The 22137-nt window shown below is 44.6% G+C and overlaps 1 protein-coding gene and 1 long non-coding RNA gene across 3 annotated transcripts in view; one reads left to right on the forward strand and one right to left on the reverse strand.

Moving 5' to 3' along the window:
- The window catches only part of LOC110488795 (GDNF family receptor alpha-4), a 38430-nt gene extending 23243 nt beyond the window's left edge, over window positions 1–15187 (reverse strand). The window contains exons 1-7 of one of the 2 annotated variants that reach the window (XM_021561186.2): window positions 14683–15186; window positions 7568–7849; window positions 3876–3953; window positions 3265–3616; window positions 3035–3144; window positions 2644–2778; window positions 724–860 (exon numbers count right to left, since the gene is read on the reverse strand). In XM_021561186.2, the coding sequence (XP_021416861.2) occupies window positions 724–860; window positions 2644–2778; window positions 3035–3144; window positions 3265–3616; window positions 3876–3953; window positions 7568–7849; window positions 14683–14722 (1134 nt within the window). In that variant the 5' untranslated portion in view covers window positions 14723–15186. Of the gene's footprint in view, window positions 1–723; window positions 861–2643; window positions 2779–3034; window positions 3145–3264; window positions 3617–3875; window positions 3954–7567; window positions 7850–14682 lie in introns of both variants that reach the window. The other variant, XM_036942945.1, reaches the window with a different exon arrangement.
- On the forward strand, window positions 13818–15914 carry LOC118938694. The gene is made up of 2 exons (XR_005035926.1): window positions 13818–13914; window positions 15118–15914. It is a non-coding gene; the product is annotated as an uncharacterized LOC118938694 (long non-coding RNA).
- Window positions 15915–22137: the final 6223 nt, after the last annotated feature.

Consider the following 22137-nt stretch of genomic DNA (forward strand, 5'->3'; position numbering starts at 1 on the left):
ACATCCAGCCAACTTGACACAACTGGCACTGTTTAGTTGCACTGTTGCTCCCAAAATAAAAACCCAGGTCAAACAGGAAAATATTTGGTCACACTTCAGAGCCCAGCCTGTGGTCACTTCACCTTTGGTCAATGGTCAGAGTGCTAGAGGTCTGTACTAGATCGACATATTCAGTACTTGATGGTTAGTGTTCAGGGAAAGGGAAACACCTAGTCAGTTGTACAACTGAACGTATTCAACTGAAATGTGTCTGCTGCATTTAGTAATGAGTAATGATAAGTAGTATTGAGTAATGTTAGGTAGTATTGGATAATATTGGGTAATGTTAAGTCATTTTTGGTAATGCTGAGTAATGTTAGGTAGTATTGGGTAATGTTGAGTAATGTCAGTTAGTATTGGGTAAAGTTGAGAAACGTCAGTTAGTACTGGGTAATGTTGAGTAATGATAGGTAGTATTGGGGAATGTTGAGTAATGATAGGTAGTATTGGGGAATGTTGAGTAATGATAGGTACTATTGGGTAATGTTGAGTAATGATAGGTACTATTGAGTAATGTTGAGTAATGATAGGTACTATTGAGTAATGTTGAGTAATGTCAGTTAGTACTGGACAATGTTGAGTAATGATAGGTAGTATTGGGTAATGCTGAGTAATGATTGGTTGTATTGGGAAATGCTGAGTAATGTTAGGTAGTATTGGGTAATGTTGAGTAGTAGTCCTCACAGCGTTGTTGCTGAGCTCATCCTGGGCGTTGTTGCTGAGCTCATTCTGCTGGTCCAAGGGGGAGGGGCGAGAGGGCGGGGGAAAAGTGCTCTCCACTGGCCGAGGGGAGGAGCTACCCATGGTACCGATGGAGTTCTCTATGAGACAGACAGATAGACACATTACATTACATAATGTGTGTGTGTGTGTGTATTCACATCCGTGCATGAGAGCGAGTGTGTGTCTGAGTGTTTAACTATTTGACAGATTGATGGATTGCAGTGTCAAGCAGTAAATTGATTGTTTGCCTCATGCAAAGTGCATTGATTGATTGGTCTGACAATTGCTTGATTGACATACAGTCGAAGTCGGAAGTTTACATACACCTTAGCCAAATACATTTAAACTCAGTTTTTCACAATTCCTGACATTTAATCCTAGAAAAAAATCCCTGTTTTAGGTCAGTTAGGATCACCACTTTATTTTAAGAATGTGAAATGTCAGAATAATTGTAGAGAGAATGATTTATTTCAGCTTTTATTTATTTCATCACATTTCCAGTGGGTCAGAAGTTTACATACACTCAATTAGTATTTGGTAGCATTGCCTTTAAATTGTTTAACTTGGGTCAAACGTTTCAGGTAGCCTTCCACAAGCTTCCCACAATAAATTGGGTGAATTTTGGCCCATTCCTCCTGACACAGCTGGTGTAACTGAGTCAGGTTTGTAGGCCTCCTTGCTCGCGCACGCTTTTTCAATTCTGCCCACATATTTTTGATAGGATTGAGGTCAGGGCTTTGTGATAGCCACTCCAATACCTTGACTTTGTTGTCCTTAAGCCATTTTGCCACAACTCTGGAAGTATGCTTGGGGTCATTGTCCATTTGGAAGACCCATTTGCAACCAAGCTTTAACTTCCTGACTGATGTCTTGAGATGTTGCTTCAATATATCCACATAATTGTCTTTCCTCATGATGCCATCTATTTTGTGAAGTGCACCAGTCCCTCCTGCAGCAAAGCACCACCACAACATGATGCTGCCACCCCAGTGCTTCAAGGTTGGGAAGGTGTTCTTCGGCTTGCAAGCCTTCCCCTTTTTCCTCCAACCATAATCATGGTCATTATGGCCAAACAGTTCTATTTTGGTTTCACCAGAGTACATTTCTCCAAAAAGTACGATCTTTGTCTCCATGTGCAGTTGCAAACCGTAGTCTGGCTTTTTAATGGTGGTTTTGGAGCGGTGGCTTCTTCCTTGCTGAGCGGCCTTTCAGGTTATGTCGATATAAGACTCGTTTTACTGTGGATATCGATACTTTTGTACCTGTTTCCTCCAGCATCTTCACAAGGTCCTTTGCTGTTGTTCTGGGATTGATTTGAACTTTTCACACCAAAGTACGTTCATCTCTGAGCAGTATGACGGCTGCGTGGACCCATGGTGTTTATACTTGCGTACTATTGTTTGTACAGATGAACAAGGATGACTTGAACAACCAGACTTGTGGAGGTCTACAATTTTCTTTTCTGAGGTCTTGGCTGATTTCTATTGATTTTCCCATGATGTCAAGCAACGAGACACTGAGTTTGACGGTTGGCCTTGAAATACATCCACAGGTACACCTCCAATTGACTCAAATTATGTCAATTTGCCTATCAGAAGCTCATAAAGCCATTAAATAATTTTCTGGAATTTTCCAAGCTGTTTAAAGGCACAGTCAACTTATTGTATGTAAAACTTCTGACCCACTGGAATTGTGATACAGTGAATTATAAGTGAAATAATCTGTCTGTAAACAATTGTTGGAAAAAATGATTTGTGTCATGCACGAAGAAGATACCAAAACTATAGTGGTTGAAAAAATAGTTTTAATGACTCCAACCTAAGTGTATGTAAACTTCCGACCTCAACTGTACATACTCATATGGGTGACGAACAGACTAACCCAGACAGGCGTTGTTGGTGAACATGTGCTGAATCCTCAGGCAGTCCTGCCATTGGTTGCCACTGCCCTCGCAGTTGCACCACAAGTCCACATCCACAGTGCTGTTGCTGACGTAGTTGGGGGTCATGATGGTGCCTGGAGGAGGGGGTCAAAGGTTACCGAAGTCAACTCCTACTGCAAAAGTTCCTAAGGCTGGCCCACTGACACAGCCCTGACACGATCCGCTAACACACTCTGTCATCTTTATCACTCTCTATTTTCTTTTAGTCTCTCTCCTCCCTCATCTCACCCCTCTCCATCCTTCATATTTAGCTGCATCCCCCTTTCTCCTCAAGCCTCGTGTAACCAGACTGACTTCTTTCACCCCTCCCTCTCTCACTCGCTCTCTTACCGATCAGTCCGGCGTAGGATTTGAGGCACACAGCTCCAGTCTCTCTGATACAGCCAGAAGGGAACTTCCCAGAGGGCTGGCAGTTATACTGGAAATCAGCCAGTCTGGACCTGAATCACACACACACACAGACACACAGACACAGACACACACACACACACACAAATGAGAGTGCTTCTAGGAACAAAAAGGTTTGTGTTTTGTGTGTGTACATATAGTGTTTGTCTGACCTGCAGAGATGGTCCCTCCTGCAGAAGCTCTGCAGAAGCAGACAGTTGGGCTGTATCCAGTCTCTCTCCTGGTAGGAACAGGAAGGGACAATGGTCTTCCTGCGTCTCTCCCCACACAGTTTGTCAGTACAGGGGCAGAACAGCAACCCCAGGCTGTACTCCTCCGGAACGCGCTCCAGGAAGCGCCGCAGCGCCCGGTGGCACTTCTGCCTGTTGCAGTGGTCCGAGCCTGGGGCATGCTTGGTGCAGGCCAGGACGTACTCAGACCTCAGGGAACCACATTTCTCATACAGACCACAGTCCTGGGCTGCCTTCAGACATACGTTCTGTCCATCTAGAAGAAGAGAGGAGGCTGAGAGAGAGGGGGATGAGGAAAGATAGAGGTGGATAGATATAGAGACCGGTATGGGGAAGGAGAGAGAGAGAGAAGGGGGGGGAGAGAGAGAGAGAGAGAGGAAGAGGGGAGCGACAGAGAGAGAAAGAAAGGGGAGAGAAAGTGAAAATCTGGTCACTTGAGTGCAGTAGAGATGAGTGGATTGATTGGTTATAGGGTTTAGGAGTGTATTGATCAGGAGTGTCTGAGGGTAATAAATGATTGTGCTGCAGGCTACCTGCTGCCACTAAGGAGGCCATTCGAGAAGACTCCACTGGCGAGTCCTCATAGGGAGACCCCTCAAAGTCATCATAACCTTCATGGTCACAGAGGAGAACATCACATTACAACCTAATAATAATAACAACATGGGAGGCAGCGTCATATTACAAAATAACATCATGATATCACATCGCAACCTAAACATAACAAATGCAGGAGAGATCACCACATAATCTGAAAAGAACATGACAGTAGACCGAAACGCATCATAATCTCCCAACACCACAGGAGACAGAATCACAACATAATCAAACACAAAACGGAAGCATCACATCATAACAGAGACTCAAAGCACTCAGCCAACATCTCATTAAAACAACACACACCTGCTACCAACATCATAATAACACCTAGTCTAAATTCCATCATGGGTACATTTACCATTCATGAGGGTCAGATGAGCCATCAGGGGACCGGTCACCTGACCCTATAAAGATGTCTGTGTTCCCCATACTGTACTGTCTTTAGTCATCCTATTTAGCTAGCCTGCCTAAGTATGCTGCAGAGCTGTCTGACGATCATTTTACTACTTCTTCAAAGTAGGTGAGGTTTACTTTCACAAAAGGTCTCTGTCCCTCTCATTGTTGTGTATATCCCTCTCTCATGTGGTCTGTGTATCTAACCTAACGTGGCAGGCATAAAAGTATATCCTTCCAGAGATCTGTATATAATGACGAGATGCTCATTTCTCTCCCTTAACAATGGGAGTCATTGTCCCAAAGGCAGGAAAGCAGGCGTAACGTTTAGGTCCAAAACAAGCCCATAGAAACGCATTGGGCTTATTTTTGGACTGATTTTGGCGAATGAAACCTCTCACTTCAACTTTTCCACTCTGAGCCGGAAAAAAGTGCCACGCGAAGATTTGGATTTTGGTAATTGTTGTTAACCATTAAAGTCCTGTGTAAGCGATATGGAATTGTTTTAAGAAGGCCATACCAAGGATCATTTAGTTCTTTGATTTTGAATTTCAAGACCCTTTGAAGTATACTATTTATTTATTTTTACAATTATATAGAACCTAGGCAGCACAGAGAGGACACAACTAGTCACTAGTGCAGGCGAACCTCTGTGCCAAGTCCAGAACCCACCCCCCTCTCAGTCTGACTGTACTTATATTGCTACCCAGGGAGAAAGGGACGGACAAGAACTGCCACAGGCTTTCCAAGAGAAAGTACATTACAAACTCGGAAACCAAGGTGACCCCTCAAGCCTCAGTGCAATGTCTGAAACCACCAAGAGACTCCGAGCTTAGCACGGAAGCTGAGCCCCTCAACACAAGCGACGAAGGCGAGCTTCAATCTCAACAATTGAGAACCTCTGCCCCAGGTTCCCTTAAGGCAGCAGCAGACCAACTAAAGTCTAGGGCAGCTCTCTCTGCAAGTCAAGTACAAGCCTATTCAAGCAGCTCCAACCAGTCATCCCCAGAAGGAGATGTAACTGCAGACCAGCTTTGAATGCTACCACAACCCTTGAGTTCAGTATACAGGCTAGCAGCTCAGCTAGTTTGCCCTCAGCTCTTTCCAGGTCTAGATCAACTGGCCCAATCCCAGTTCCTAGGAGCTCCCAGTATCTTTCAGACCTTAACTGCTCTGGACTCGGCTCAGGCAATCTACCCTCTGCTAATACCTGACCTGTATCCAGCTCTACCTACCCAAACATGGCCCCAAGAAAAGGAGCCAATAGGCATTTACTCCAGCCATCAAAGATCTTCTCATGGGGCGGCCGGAGCCGTTCATGCCCCAAGAAGCACGAGTTCGGGAGTCGACTGGGCAGCCAAGATGGTCACTTTCTTTGCCAACCAGTAACCGTGGTCAACTACTGCCTACCCGAGCTGCAACAGTCAACCACAACAGCTCAGCCAGAACATGGCCTTGCAGCAAGCCCCAGGAAGTGCTACAGATGACTCGAGTCTGATGGGAATAATTAATTAGCTGCGCTACTGCGGGGGCGGCTGTTCATGAATTCTTCAACGTGAATACACTAGATGGCCAAGATTGCCTCCTGGTCAGTTGACCCATCAGGTGACCTGTCATCCGACCCTATAAAGATGGCTACACTGAACAAAAATATAAACACAACATGTAAAGTGTTGGTCCCATGTGGGACCAACACTGGGACCAACACTTTACATGTTGTGTTTATATTTTTGTTCAGTGTAGTTAGATTGTACTCACACCATGTAATTAGTTCAGATCTGGAACATGCCTATAATTAGCTAAATTAAAGAAATACACTGCTGAAGTTGCTTTTAAGACCACACTAGAGTAGAGTTGAAGTGTACTGAGACTAAAGACTAAGTTGTGTGTGGATGCTAATGAGCTGAAATAAAAGTTCCCAGAAAAGTTCCATAAGCACAAAAAGCTTATTTCTTTCAAATTCTGTGCACAAATTTGTTTACATCCCTGTCAGTGAGCATTTCTCCTCTGCCAAGATAATCCATTCACCTGACAGGTGTGGCATATCAAGAAACATTAAACAGCATGATTACACAGGTGCACCTTGTGCTGGGGACTACGAAAGCCACTCTAAAATGTGCAGTTTTGTCACACAACACAATGCCACAGATGTCTCAAGCTTTAAGTGAGTGTGCAATTGGCAAGCTGACTGCAGGAATGTCCACCAGAGCTGTTGCCAGAGAATTTAATGTAGATTTTTCTACCATAAGCCGCCTCCAATGTCATTTTAGAATATTTGGCAGAACTTCCAACCGGCCTCACAACCTCAGACCACATCTAACCACGCCAGCCCAGGACCTCCACATCTGGCTTCTTCAACTGCGGGATCATCTGAGACCAGCCGCCCGGACAGCTGATGAAACTGAGGAGTATTTCTGTCTGTAATAAAGCCCTTAAGTGGGGAAAAACTAATTCTGATTGGCTGGGCCTGGCTCCACAGTGGGTTGGCCTACGCCCTCCCAGGCCCACCCAAGGATGCGCCCCTGCACAGTCATGTGACAACTGTAGATTAGGGCATAATTTATTTATTTCAATTGACTGATTTCTTTACATGAACTGTAACTCAGTAAAATCATTGAATCATTGTTGCATGTTGCGTTTATATTTTTGTTCAGTATATAAATCTACTAATCTCTTCATGTAAATCCCTGTGTACTGTTTTCCTTAATGACACAGTAGGGGAGAAAACTCTGTTCTGTGTTAGAGAAGAGTGCTGTGTAATTATCGTATGCATGGTGACTAACGGAGCATGGGGGATAGCTCCATTAGCTGTCATTAACTCTCACTGATTGTGAGTCCCAAATGGTACCCAATTCCATATATATATATATTAGTGCACTACTTTTGACCAGGACCTATGGGGAATAGTGTGCCCATTATATAGGGAATAGGGTGCCATTTGGGACACACACCTGATAGTCAGATGCGTGGCCATGCAGTGACTGTAGCATCAGTGGCAAAACACGGTGGCTATAGGGATGTGTCACAGAGGATGGCCAGGGGTCTAACGTAGTATTGGCCAAATGGTGGGTCAAGAACCAATGGTACTAAAAAATGTAAACTGCCCCCTTCCCTCTGCAAGCTAGTAATCAAACATACACACTTTGTGACACACACGCGCGTCTACACCTACCACGTTTTTTATAAACTCATACATACACACACACACACACACGCGTGGACACACACTCACCCTGCAGGATCCTGATGCTCCAGTAGACTTTGAGGCAGTGCTCCTCTCTGCGTGCGCCGCGCTGACACTTGCAGGCCAACAGAGGGAGGTAGTGCAGGCCGCTCAGGGCCTCCAGGCACTCTATGCTGGCCTTGTTCCCCAGCGGAGCCAACGCCTCCTCGGATGCACAGTACTCCAGGGTCATGTACAGCTCCTTACACCGGGGGTCTTCCTTACACCCCCTCTCTGCCTCCACACAGTCTACAAAGCCAAGGGGGAGGGGCGACAAGGAGGGGACCACACCTACAGAAAAGAGGGCGGAGGAGACAGAGGGGAGGAGGAGAATGGTCAGCCATCGTATTGGGATGAGTAGCTGTTCCAAACATTTCTAAATGGTCCACTCAATATGGTGGACAGGGAGAACCCACTGTGAACCCATTGATTTGTATTTGGGCTGAATGCACTGACGTTAAATATGAAAATCCAATACTGGATGTATGAGTGTTTCTCTACAGTATCTCATTTGCATGGACGAGAAGGCATTGTCGTCGAGTGAATCAAAAGCCAAAGTTTACAGTGTGAGGTTTCATATTTGGGAAATACCTCCTATTTTACCCCAGAAATGTTCTGTGTGATATTTTCGGCTGCTTTTGACTGTTATTTGTAAACCAATACAAAATTCTCCCTTGGTAAAATTCAATGGTTTACGCACAAACCTACAGACACACTAACGTTTTCCGATTACAGTCATTTAAAAACTCACAGGAGAGAGAGAGAGAAAGCAGACAGAGACAAACACCTTTTGGCGACACACACCAATCAGAACCTTGCTGGCTAGGACACACTCACAGTGTGAGCCGCAATCAGCATGTGCTGAAAAACACGCGCACACAACCAGAGAGGAACCCTTTTATGTCTGACTCCTGCTGTGAGGGGGACTGTGGGCACGGAGTCGATCATTATTACAAAAACACAATACCACACATCCACAGGAGGGGGGTACAGCAATCTGTCTGTGACACACACACACACACCTTGCCACACACTAGATCAGGGTATCCCAAACTCGGTCCTGGGGCCCCACCTGGGTACGAGTTCTGTTTTTTCGCCCGAGCACTACACAGCGGATTGAAATAGTCAGTTAGGAAACCCTGCACCCGATGGCTGAAGTGGTTGAGCAAAAGGAGCTTCATATTCAACAGAGCAACATATTTAAATCGAATGTGTTGAGTTTCAGGAAACAGACTACCCGAGACTCTGGGTACAATGTAGATCAATGGGAGAACGTAAATGGAATAAATAAAGTATGGCGGGGTCGTAAGAACACTTAAAGGGGCAATCAGCAGTTGCTACATCCATTTCTCGACTCATAAATGAATGATATGTACCCATCGATTCTTCAAGAATATAACTTTTATAAAGGCTTCATAAGCTTAGTTCAACTGTCAAAACCCCAAAATATAAGCTTGTTTTACTCCAATGTCTGTAAACAAAGAAAATGTAAACAAACACTATATTGCCTTAAAACATGGTTAAAACTATCATTTGGATATCATGGATGGTCAATCCTTGCATCCATAGCTCTGTATATGTATTTGAGAGTGATTACATTTCTCCATCCCTCAGCGTTTCACCAAACCAGCGATGGGAAGCCGCTTTGTTACTGTTTCTACTGCAGATTGTCGCTTTAAACACTAGAGCACCAACTACAGGTAGAGGAAGAAGACAAATTACCCATGTCACATAAAAAGCAGGAAACTCAGACTTTCCCCTGAACTAGTCACACGTTGCCATACACATACCAGGGGAATCACTCACAATCACATGACGTCACATTGACCTTATCACCGTTTGAAAGAAGTTGAGGGGACCCGTATGTATGTGGTTCGTAAGACATTATAAATGGTAAAACCCATTTTAACAGCAGGCTATAAAGCATTACACCTGTAGGGTTTAAGTGTTACCATTTTACATGTAACTGATCCTGGGCCAGTTCTGATGTGTCGTTCATTAATGGTTAGGGATAGGTCATGGATTGGGAGAGCTGTCTCAAGATCAGTGGTTATGGATGCAGTGCAATGGAGTGCGATCCCAAAGTTCATATGAGGGAGCAGTGAGGTATGATGTCATGGAGTCCCTTTGTGTACAGCAGAATGGGCAAATTAAAGAGTTTCAGTGAAGACACACACACACAGCCACACACACACACAAACAGGGTGAATCTCCCAGCCAAGGAGGCAAAAGCCCAACACACCATCTGTTACTCCTGTGTTAGAGTTCCAAATCATAGTTATCAACAAAAACACACATAAGACCCCAAGCTACCCCATGGAGGCACACAACCACTAGACGGTCACACACACACACACACACACACACACACACACACATACATACACATACACACCTTCTTGGCTTGCCCTGTCCCCATATGCACACACAATCCGTATTCCAAACAAATCCTATGTGCTATCAATCCTATCATCAAATCAAAGTTAATTGGTCACGTACACAGTTTAGCAGATGTTAAAGCGGGTGCAGCGAAATGCTTGTGCTGCCAGCTCCTAAAACAAGTACACAACAAAATAAATAATCAAAAACTAGAAACAAGAAATCAGGAATGTCAGAATGAATCCAGTTAACAACACAAATGACACTATCAGTAATTCAAATGCAGTCTACAGCACCAGTCAAATGTTTGGACACACTTACTCTTACAAGGGTTTTTCTTGATTTTTTACTATTTTCTACATTGTAGAATAATAGTGAAGACATCAACACTATGAAATTACACATGTGGAATCATGTAGTAAACAAAAAAGTATTAAACAAATATTTAAGTAGCCATCCTTTACCTTGATGACAACTTTGCACACCAGCTTCAACTGGAATGCTTTTCCAACAGTCTTGAAGGAGTTCCCACATGTGCTGAGCACTTGTTGGCTGCTTTTCCTTCACTCTGCGGTCCAACTCATCCCAAACCATCTCAATTCTGTTGAGGTTGGGTAATTGTGGATGCCAGGTCATCTGATGCAGCACTCCATCACTCTCCTTCTTGGTCAAATAGCCCTTACACTCGTGTTTCCTGGCCCAAACAAGTCTCTACTTATTATTGGTGCCCTTTAGTAGTGGTTTGTATGCAGCAATTCTACAATGAAAGCCTGATTCACACAGTCTCCTCTGAACAGTTGATGTTCAGATGTGACTGTTACTTGAACACTGTAAAGCATTTATTTGGGCTGAAATTTCTGAGGCTGGTAACTCTAAATTATCCTCTGCAGCAGAGATAACCCTGGGTCTTCCTTTCCTGTGGCAGTCATCATGAGAGCCAGTTTCATCATAGCGCTTGATGGTTTTTAGACTGCACACAAATTTCTTGAAATGTTCTGGATTTACTGACCATGTCTCAAAGAAATGATGGACTGTAATTTCTCTTTGCTGTTCTTGCCATAACATGTCCTTGGTCTTTTACAAAATAGGGCTATCGCAGTCGACGTTCCAATTCATCCCAAAGGTGTTCGATGGGGGGTTGAGGTCAAACCACTGTGCAGGCCAGTCAAGTTCTTCCACACCAATCTCGACAAATAATTTATGTATGAACCTCGCTTTGTGCACAGAAAACGACCTTCCCCAAACTGTTACCACAAAGTTGGAAGCACAAAATCGTCTAGAATGTCAATGTATACTGGAGCCTTATGATTTCCCTTCACTGGAACTAAGAGGCCTAGCCCAAACCATGAAAAACATCTCCAGACCATTATTTCTCCTCCACCAAACTTCACAGTTGGCACTATGCACTGGGGCAGGTAGCATTCTCCTGGCATCCGCCAAACCCAGATTCGTCCATTGGACTACCAGATGGTGAAGCGGGATTCATCGCTCCAGAGAATGCGTTTCCACTGCTCCAGAGTCCAATTACGACACGCTTGGCATTGTGCATAGTGATCTTAGGCTTGTGTGCGGCTGCTCTCCATGGAAACCCATTTTATGAAGCTCCCGACTAACCGTTCTTGTTCTGACATTGCTTCCTGTGGCAGTTTGGAATTTGGCAGTAAGTGCTGCAACAGAGGACAGACAAATTGTACTTACAGTTGACCAGGGAAGCTCAAGTACAGTTGAAATTTGACAAACTGACTTGTTAGTAAGTTGGCATCCTATGACAGTGCCACGTTGAAAGTCACTGAGCTTTTCGGTAAGGCCATTCTACTGCCAATGTTTGTCTATGGAGATTGCATGGCTGTATGCTCGATTTTATACACCTGTCAGCAACGGTGTGGCTAAAATACCCAAATCCACTCATTTGAAGGGGTGTCCAAATACTTGTGTACATAGTGTGTGTTCATGTTAGTGTCACTGAAAAATTATTTGAAAATAGCCTCCTGTTGCTAGTAGAATAACATTACAATTAAAATGTTGTGTGTAAAATAGTTTGTCATTTTGGCTAAACCGCCCTTGCACTGCCCTGCCTTGCATAGTTGTTTCGGTGCACTCTAAAAATGAGGGTTTCAATAAGGGTTATTCTAAGATCCTCAAAGTTCTTTGAAGAACCTTAGGGTCTTGGCACTGAAAAATGCCCCCAAAAGACTCTTCCAAGATCCCCAAATGAGGTGGGGTTCATCAAGGAACCTCCTAACTGCCCAACTGAAACATTTGGATTTGAAAGTACAGCCGGTGCAGGCACTTAACCCAAAAATGTAAAGATATCCTACATTTAAGGTAAATTTGTATGATAATTGTATGATATAAATTAATATTGTTTTATGATGATACCATCTATCTTTTCATAATTGTTCAAATCTTCCTAAAATGGAAAATGGACACCATTCAATCAAAAAGAGGTAAGAATATATAGCTGGATTGGGTGCAGATGACTGAACTGCTCACTTTGTGTCTGCAGGTACACAGAGGAGGAGGCATACAAAGACATGTCAATTGGTATTGGTAGGTCATGCAGATCCTCCTCCCATAGGCCTCTACATTATGGACAAGGCATGTGTATGAAAAGCATTAACAGTGTTTTTCATTCACATTTACCACAAATATTGTGTTATTGTTATGCATATTATTATTAATAATAATAATAATAATAATAATAGGGGAGGGGAGTAGTTCAAAAATAAACAGCAAAGGTTTTTGAGGATTCATTAAAATGGGTTGTTTGAATAACCCTTTAAAAAGGGTTCTACCAAGAATTTATAGGGGTTCCCCCAGTTTCAATTTGCAGAACCCCTAAAGGACACTCCAGGAACCTTTTCTTTTTAGAATGTATGCTTTGTAAGGAAATTATTCCCATCATCTGCTCTGTTGGCAAAGTATTCCCATAGTTCGCTTCTGGAGCCAGTTTTGTCAATAAACTGCGGGCGTGGAAGTATGTTTTCGTTAGAAGAAGCCATGCAGTCGGCATTTTCTCTCTCTTGCTTGCTTCTCAAAAGTGTTTTGCGCTGCGTCAGCCTGGCTAATTTACTACTGCCCCCTTGAGAAGAGTCTGACAAATTACTAGACAGGCTCGTCATCTCAATCCGTAGGCTACAAGAGACACATTTGACGGAAGTAGGTTAACCTAAAGAAACAGATATTCTAGTAACGAACCGTTTTTCATGTTATAGTATCGAAAGAGTCAACGGCAGTTTCTGTAAAGGCCTACGGTGCAACTTGAAGCGGGCAGAGAATATTGAAATGAAATAACAAGGAGCAGGTCCCACCTTTCAAAGAGCACGTCCTCGCGCTAGCTTGTGGCTCTACGTTTTACAGGAACGCGCTCACCGGCCAAGCACACGCACTGTCGTGGATGCAAGGTCCGATCACTTCCGACACCAATGTAATGAAACAGCAGGGAGCAGGTCTCGAACCCTCGACCTTCGAGCCCGAGGTCCAGCGCGCTATTGACTGTGCCGCAAAAGCAGTCGATTTCCGCGCTTAGAAACCCAGGGTCGTTACAATACCTTTTCATTTCCCATGCATGCCATTTTCTTTCCCTTAACTGAATCTTTTTCTATGAGGAAATTATAAAGGAGTTTACAGCTAGCTGTTTATCTGCCGTTGACCTTTGCCAAAGCCCTCTTGTTCAACCCCAGCCTCCCGCTGTGCAGTAAAATCACCTCTGATGGAGACACCTGTCACCTGTGTGTGTGTGTGTGTGTGACCCGCTGGGCTGTCAAAACTTAATGCGCACCCCGCCGTGCGGCGCCCGGTCCCAGTGTCTGCCTCTGCGGCTACTCAAACACACCTGGACGCATATCTGGCGGCCATACGCACCTGTGCGCCGTTAAGACGTCAACCACGATTCCGCTGTTTGCACACAGGCATCGGTTGAGTGCGCTTCCTCATTGAACAACAACTTTACCATTTATTCTGATGTGCGGTTGGAGGTGAGCTGAATTTATATTAAGATTTTTTTTTTTTTAAGAAAGAGACCTGCAAGCCAGAAAGGTGTTTGCGTAAATCAAACCACGCTCACTCGGGCGAGGGAGAAACAGACAACCCACAGATGATATACAATGCGACCCCTGGGACTGTCGCTTACTCCAGCACACCAAAAATACAATCATTAACACGGCAAATAAATAAAACGGTCGATCCGCGGGGGAATTATTTGTGTAGCCTATGCATCGGGCGGCACCAACTCACAGAATATCAATTTCAGAATATCAAAAACGAGTGGTTTTAGCGATCAGCCTTTGTCCCAAGACTAGAAATAATTTCTAAAATATTTTAATGAATCCAAAGTTTACATTCAAGTGGTTTCCAAGTGGTTCCTACAGTCTCTCTTTTCACTAAATATTAATGTTGTCATAAAATGATTTAAGAGCAGTTTATGTAGCCTAGAAGATCAATGAATAGGTGTAATACATGTATTCATTGCAGAGCATATTAGAAGCCATGCCTGCATCCAAAGCTCACTGAAAACGCGCATTTTAACCATAATGTAAAATGTTGTTATGGTGTTATGGGGGTAATTAGCCTTATTACGAATTGAAATCATCAAATACTTAAATTAGATGAGTAAATGTGTCATGATTGCCTATAAAACCCAGATGCTAAAAAACTAATTGTAAGGTCAGAGTAGACCAGCGTGTAGCTTGAATGACTGACGGCAAAAATGTATGTAACAGCATGGATATCTTCCTTCATTTTACCTCGTATGAAGATGTTGAGCAGTATTCCGAGGAGCAACATCTCCGTTATGAGTCGGGTGGAGCACAGGGACACGGGAAGGGAGAATATTTGGACGTTGTGCGTTTGGTCCGCCACCGCTCTATTTGCCCGCAAACCGACCCGCGTCACTCCGCTCAACGTTACATCCAACGGGAGTCATTCACCACCGTTCTGGGAACAAATTGCAGGTGTATAGTCCTGTATAACGATTAATTCCTTAGATTGCACTGGCCGAGAACCCAGCTCAAATAGATTAACTGTCACCACCGCCAAAGTGTAGCGCGTGCCCTGTAGACTGAATACAATGAACCAAGACTACAAAACTATTTACAGCTGTGAAACATCAGCTTACTCTGCATCCAAAGATAGATGTTCTCGAATTTTGACACTGGCTCTCGCCATTTCTCTCTCGACAGTGGCACGATAGGAGCCCGTCCACATGCTGCCTGAGACCGTGAAGATGACAGATCCCTCCTCTTCGCGCTCGTCAGTTCACTGTGCGACAGTGTGTTAAATGACTTTCACAGACGCGTCCTGAAGAAGAAGTGCTCAGGCAGGGCGACGGGGGCATAAAGTTAGTGGTGTAGGGCTACTGTAGTAGGCTGGACATATTCGAGTTTGGCCATAATTTCAAACTAAATAGGATTTCATGGTCGTTTGTATTTCATGTGTCAAGCCAATCAATTTCAGCCAATCTATTTACATCCACGTAAATATTGCCCTTTCGACTAATGGACTTACTGTCAAGCCAAACCATCCCTTTTTATTGCCTAACAAACTATTTTATTCTATTTATTCTATTGATGCCATGCAGTGTCATTCTATTATACAATCTATTCTATTTTTTATGTTCTATTTTTATTTTGTTCTATTCAGGGGGTGGGCTGTGTAAGTAGAGAAGAGGCTCGGGGAGGTTTATGGCTGGGCAGCCATAAATAATCATGACAGAAGCGATGAGTGGAGGATCATGAGTCTTTCAATTATTCACACCATTTCATAATTGGCAAAATCACTGCCTGAACACCTGTGTGAGTTTACGATCTAAAATCTGCATATTCTAATGAGGCCAACCTGTCAGGGTCTCACTGATTAGTAAAGACAATGGAACAAGAAAACAATGGGGATACTTAGGAAAAACATTATCACTGGTTTCTTGTACAACAATGATCAGAATATTCAACTTCAATCTTTAAAACCAAGAGAGAGAGAGAGAGAGAGAGAGAGAAACAAAACTTGGATGACTTCTACAGTTGGTGGTATTTGCAACCAGTATTCCTAGTATGTTATTTTAACCTCAATTACAAAAAACAATCATCAGTGGGCAATTTTAATGATGACACCCACAGACACCCACACGTAATGGCCTTGTCCCATCACACAAATGATATGCCTCTGTGTTGCCACTCCAGAGGTCATATAACCCAACAGCCTGCTGGGGGACCAATCCACCTGGACCAATCCAATCAGCTAATTGGAGAAGAGCTCCTGGACAACATGTGACAACACAGTCACCCTTAACAGCTTTGGCAGAAAGCAGATGTTTCTGGTTTTCAGGGATACAATATTTTCAACCTAACTTCCGTTTCCCCTGAAAACAGGAGTGGGGACTACGCTCAGGCGTCTTTCTGCTCTACGTTATGTTATGTAGGGGGTGGGTCCCAAAGACCCTCCCCATTATTGATTAAGGGGACCTTAATATTCATGTGTTTTGCTGCAGGCCTTATAATAAGAGACTGTTGCTATGTGTCTAAAATCTCTGCCACTATATGTTGCACAAGCTATCTATATTAGTCTTTGTGGTTAAGCCCTGGCTGTTGCGAGAGTGTGATTGCAGGTTAAGTCTGAGTCAGACTGAAACTAGACACAGAGAAGTAACCACTGTCTGGTTTTGATACGAATTCAATGATGGAAGAGAAGAGCCAATGCTTACACTCAACGTTAATGGACATGACTCCCCATTTCTAATAGACACTGGAGCTCACTGTTCCTGTTTAGGGGAATCTGGACAAGTTGTTCAGGCTTCCCTGTGCAAATCATCCGTCACAGTAATTGGGGCACCGGGACAGCCCAGCAATGTGTACTGGACAAAAGATCTGACACTGGACTTTGGCGATGGGGGTAGAATCACATCCCCCATGTTAAACTCACCTGAAACCCCTGTAAACCTACTACAGGCTAACTGCAGATATACCATGGATTCCTGGAAGAAATACCATCCCGGTTAGGATGAACCAAGTCCACACGGAAGACTTTACTACTATCGTGGGAAGGTCTCATAGAGACACGTGTTATCAGTTGGAACTTTTGAATCTCCACACCATATCAGAATGGTTAATGCCCTATGACGACATACTGAACCAGAGAACCTTCAATCAAGTCCTACATTGCACTATGTTCTATGTCAGGGGGTAACAGGATGAAGACTACAGGGTTGACTGGATGGATTACATGAAAGGTCCTCACCTGTATGTCATCATGCAGAACTGTTACGCGGGCCCTGAAGGGGCGGCCAGCTGGGGTGGAAGTCTCCAGACATGCATGGCCATGGTTCAGGGGATGTGATAAGTTCGACCCTCATGTTATACTTTGTGTAAACCCTGGATACCAAGCAAAATACCTGGGTCCTATGGTGAGGATGATGAGCCAAGACAGAACGTGGGTGAAGAGGGAGGATTTCAAAAGAACTTGCTGCAACGTCTACAGCAACATGGATGGAGACCTGAAGATTGATATCGAAAATGTGCCCTGTGACCCCGAAGATAATCTTCTATGAGGAAACCGCACCCTAAGGTGTATTCCCACCTCGAAGCATGGTTCTTACTGCAGAGGGAGAAAGAGATCTGGAGGAGGTCAACTCTGCCCTAAGGTCAAGCGGGGGGAATGAATTAGACAGAATAAGGTCAGCAGAACCAGTGATAATCAAACTTAAAGAGGGATGTGCCAGACCGAGACAGAAACAATACCCCATGTGACCTGAAGGAATGGAGGGAATTGGAGAAACAATAACCGACCTATTTGGAGGTGTCACGTTCTGACCTTAGTTATTTTGTTGTCTTTGTTTTAGTATGGTCAGGGCGTGAGTTGGGTGGGTTGTCTATGTTATTTTTTCTATAATTTGGGATTTCTGTGTTTGGCCTGGTATGGTTCTCAATCAGAGGCAGCTGTCAAACGTTGTCCCTGATTGAGAACCATACTTAGGTAGCCTGGTTTCACCTTTGAGTTGTGGGTGATTATTTTCCGTGTCAGTTCCACACGGAACTGTTTCAGTTTTGTTATTTCATGTTGTCGTTTATCTTTTTGTTCAGTGTTCATTATTCTTATTAAACTATATGGACACTTACCATGCTGCGCATTGGTCCTCCGATCCTTCCTACTACTCCTCCTCGTCCACCGTGACCGGAGGAGACGTGATTTGCCCTTGTTACAGTGATTGTAACACACCCATCATCCCTGTTAAGAAACTGTCAGGAAAATACAGGATGGTTCAAGATTTCAGACCACTAAATGCAGCAGTGGAACAAGAAATGGCAGTTGTTCCAGACCCTTCGACCATACTCACCAACATTCCAGCTATGTCAACCCATTTATCCATTGTTGACCTGAGTGGTGCTTTTTTCTCTGTGCCTCTAGCTGAGGAGAGCAGTCATCATTTACCTACAGGGGAACTCAGTATTCTTACAATCGTCTCCCACAAGGTTATGCTTGCAGCCCTTCAATCTTCAACAGGATGCTCCAAGCTGACCTAAGAGACCTTGAGTTCCCTCATAGGAGCACTGGGCGCGAACCCAGAGTCTCTGGTGGCACACATACGTGCACTCTTGTACAGTATGTGGATGACCTACTGGTGTGCTCCACCTCCCAAGACGAGTGCAGGAAAGACACCCTGTATCTACTAACTGAACTCTGTAACAAGGGACACAAGGTGTCAAAGGACAAACTACAGCTCTGGAAAGAGAAGGTGTTGTTCATTGGACTGAACTTTTCATATTAGGAGAAGCATCTATCACCTGCGAGGATTAAGGCTATCCTGAATAACCCCAAACCAAAATCAGTGAAAGAGATGGTTTCTTTCCTGGGATGTGCAGGATAATGCAGAAATTGGATCTGTGATTTCTCCCTCATCGCCAGACCACTCAGAGAGATATGTGCAGGTGGTGACAGCAGAGTTCTAAACTGGGGAAAAAACAGAAGAGAAAGCATTCAAGGATTTGAAACAGGCCTTGGGAATGTCTCCTGCCCTTGGCTTACCAGACTACTCTAAACCATTTTTCCTATACGTAGGGGAAAAGAACGGGTTCGCAACGGCTGTGGTAACTCAGAAAAACCAGGGGAGGATGAGGCCTTGTGGTTACTATTCTACCAGACTTGATGCTGTTGAAAGGGGTTCCCATCCATGTGAAAGAGTAATGGCAGCGACTGCATTTGGCCTTGATAGAGCACAGAACCTGTTACTAAGCCACCCTGTAACAGTATTTGTGTCACATTCAGTAATGACGATACTGAATAATAAAAACTCCTGTATGTCAGGTACAAGGCTAGCAGGCTATGAATGCTTGCTTACTCAACCCAATGTTGAAATCCAAAGATGTCTGTTGTAAACCCTGCACAACTGTTGGCGTCCCTTGAAGATGGGGAGGAGCACAACTGTGTTGGATTAATAGAACAACACTCAAAGGCAAGACCAGACTTGTTTGATGAACCTCTGGATGACTCTGACATGGTGCTGTTCGTTGATGGTTCTGCATACATAATGTAGATCGGAGTACAGGTAAAAAAAAACACATAGGATTTGCTGTAGTAGATTGTGGAAGGTGATACAGTCCCTACCAGAACATTTATCAGTGCAACAGGCGGAATTGTTAGCTCTGAAAACAGCTTGTGAATTAGGGGCAGGAAAGGCACTTACTGTTTATTCAGACTCAGCTTATGCTATTGGGGTTTGTTTGTCATGGTGTGTGGTTTGGAGGCGAGAGGGTTTACCTACAGAAACACCTATTAAGAATAGGACATATGTTGAACAGTTGATTGAAGCAACGCGAAAACCTAACAAATTGGCTATTGTTAAGGTTGAGGCACACACATGTAGGAGTGATTATGCTTGCATTGGTAACAGCCTAGCTGATGAGGTGGCCAAATTGGCAGCATCCCGTTGTCACACACATGCACTCTACTTTCAGTCGTTTTTTTCATCTGAAACTACTGACCTTGAGAAACAGCAACAGGCTGATGTTCTTAATCATCAGGTTTGGAGGGACAAAGGGTGCACCCTTTGCCCTAAGTCTGGATTATGGTTTGATGGGTCAACCGTGCATACCCTCCACCATGATCTCTGCTGTTTGCCGATTGGCTCATGGTGTGAGTCATTCGTCAAGGGGGGAAATGGTGGAGAAGATTCGGGTCCAATGGTCTTGTCCGAATTTGACGCAGCACGTAAAACAGTTCATCTACCGTTGCGCGACATGTTTATTATATGACATAGCCAAGGGAACTCCACTGAAACCAGAGAAGTTCCCCACTCCAAAAGGACCTTTTGTCCACCTTGCTATGGATTTCATAGACATGGTAGAGCGAAAAGAAAGAAAGAGATACTGCCTGGTGATTGACTGGTTCACCAGGTATGTGGAAGCATTTCCCACCACCAACTGCGATTCGCGAACAGTTGCAAAATTGCTAGTCATGGAAATCATACACAGGTTCGGTGTACTTGAGGTTTTGTCTGCAGACAATGGCACCCATTTCACAGGAGACGTGATTGCCCAAGTGGCCAAAATGATGGGTGTTGACCAGAAGTTTGTGTCCATCAATCACCCGCAAAGTAACGGGATTACAGAGAGGTCTAATCAAACGATCAAAGCCTGCCATTTCACAAAAATGAGCTGGGTGGGAGTTGGTTGCCCCTTGTCCTCATGATGTGCAGCAGCCTTAACAAAGGTGTACAGAGATGTTAACAGGACGACCCATGAACACACTAGGTTTTTTTTTATTTTTATTTTATTTATTTTTTTTTTGAATTTTTTTACCCCTTTTTCTCCCCAATTTCGTGGTATCCAATTGTTGTAGTAGCTACTATCTTGTCTCATCGCTACAACTCCCGTACGGGCTCGGGAGAGACGAAGGTTGAATGCGTCCTCCGATTCGCGTCCTCCGATTCACAACCCAACCAAGCCGCACTGCTTCTTAACACAGCACGCATCCAACCCGGAAGCCAGCCGCACCAATGCGCCGGAGGAAACACCGTGCACCTAGCCACCTTGGTTAGCGCACACTGCGCCCAGCCCGCCACAGGAGTCGCTGGTGCGCGATGAGACAAGGACGCCCCTACCGACCAAGCCCTCCCTAACCCGGGCGACGCTAGGCCAATTGTGCGTCGCCCCACGGACCTCCCGGTCGCGGCCGGTTACGACAGAGCCTGGGCGCGAACCCAGGAACTCTGATGGCACAGCTGGCGCTGCAGTACAGCGCCCTTAACCACTGCGCCACCCGGGAGGCCCCTCACACTAGGTTTTTAAACTATGACTAACCGACAGATAGATATAACTGAGGCACAGTGTGACCACATTTAGTACATGAAAGAACTAACCTCTATTGTCAGGTCTCTCCACTCTGCCTACAGGAAAGCAAACAAGGTTCCCCCAGGTGAAGACCCTGACAAGCTTCCCATAAATGTTGGAGACTGGGTGAAACTCAGAGTCCACAAAAGTAAATGGAACCAACTACGATGGATGGGTCCGTTCCAGGTAACTATGGTGACACCGACAGCCCTGCGAGTGGCGGAGAGGTCCGGCTGGCATCAGCTCTCCCACTACAAGCATCTCCCAGGGTGGAAGCCATGGATGAGTGACTGGAGGGAGGGAAAGCAGGGCCCCGAGAACATCTGAAGAAGGACGTAGGTACAAGCCAAAGGACAGAAGCAGAGGGCCCAGACCAAAAGGCCGGAAAGAAAGATGAAGAAGAAGGCTCTAGCCAACGAGCAGAAGAAGGAGGCATCATTTTACACTCTCACTCAGGTTCTATAACGAGGAAACAAAGACCACACCGGGTCTGGTGGTTTGTTTTCCCCATCATCCTTTCCATGGGTCTCCTTGTTGGCTCAGCCACGGGACCCCCTGGGGGATCTGAGGAAAACAACAAATGGATACAAATGGTGAGAAAAATTGGAAATCAGACGAAGAGGCCAGGAAGCCAGGTTTTAGTGTTTAGAAAGCCTACATCAACCACTGAGCTGTTTGGGAGTCAGGTTGAGCATATGAGAAGGATGGAGTTGGAATGTGTTTTTTTAATACTTTATGCAGAGAGGTAATGAGAAACAACTTACTAGGCGAAGGGAGACCACAGGACTGTTCTTTGGGAGAAGAAGTGAGAGGTTAGCCGGGGAACATGGTACACGTATGTTTGGGTGGTCACAAGAAGGGAGCAAACTTACCTAATGTGGTAGA

This window comes from Oncorhynchus mykiss, chromosome 14, assembly GCF_013265735.2.
Source record: "Oncorhynchus mykiss isolate Arlee chromosome 14, USDA_OmykA_1.1, whole genome shotgun sequence".
NCBI lineage: Eukaryota > Metazoa > Chordata > Actinopteri > Salmoniformes > Salmonidae > Oncorhynchus > Oncorhynchus mykiss.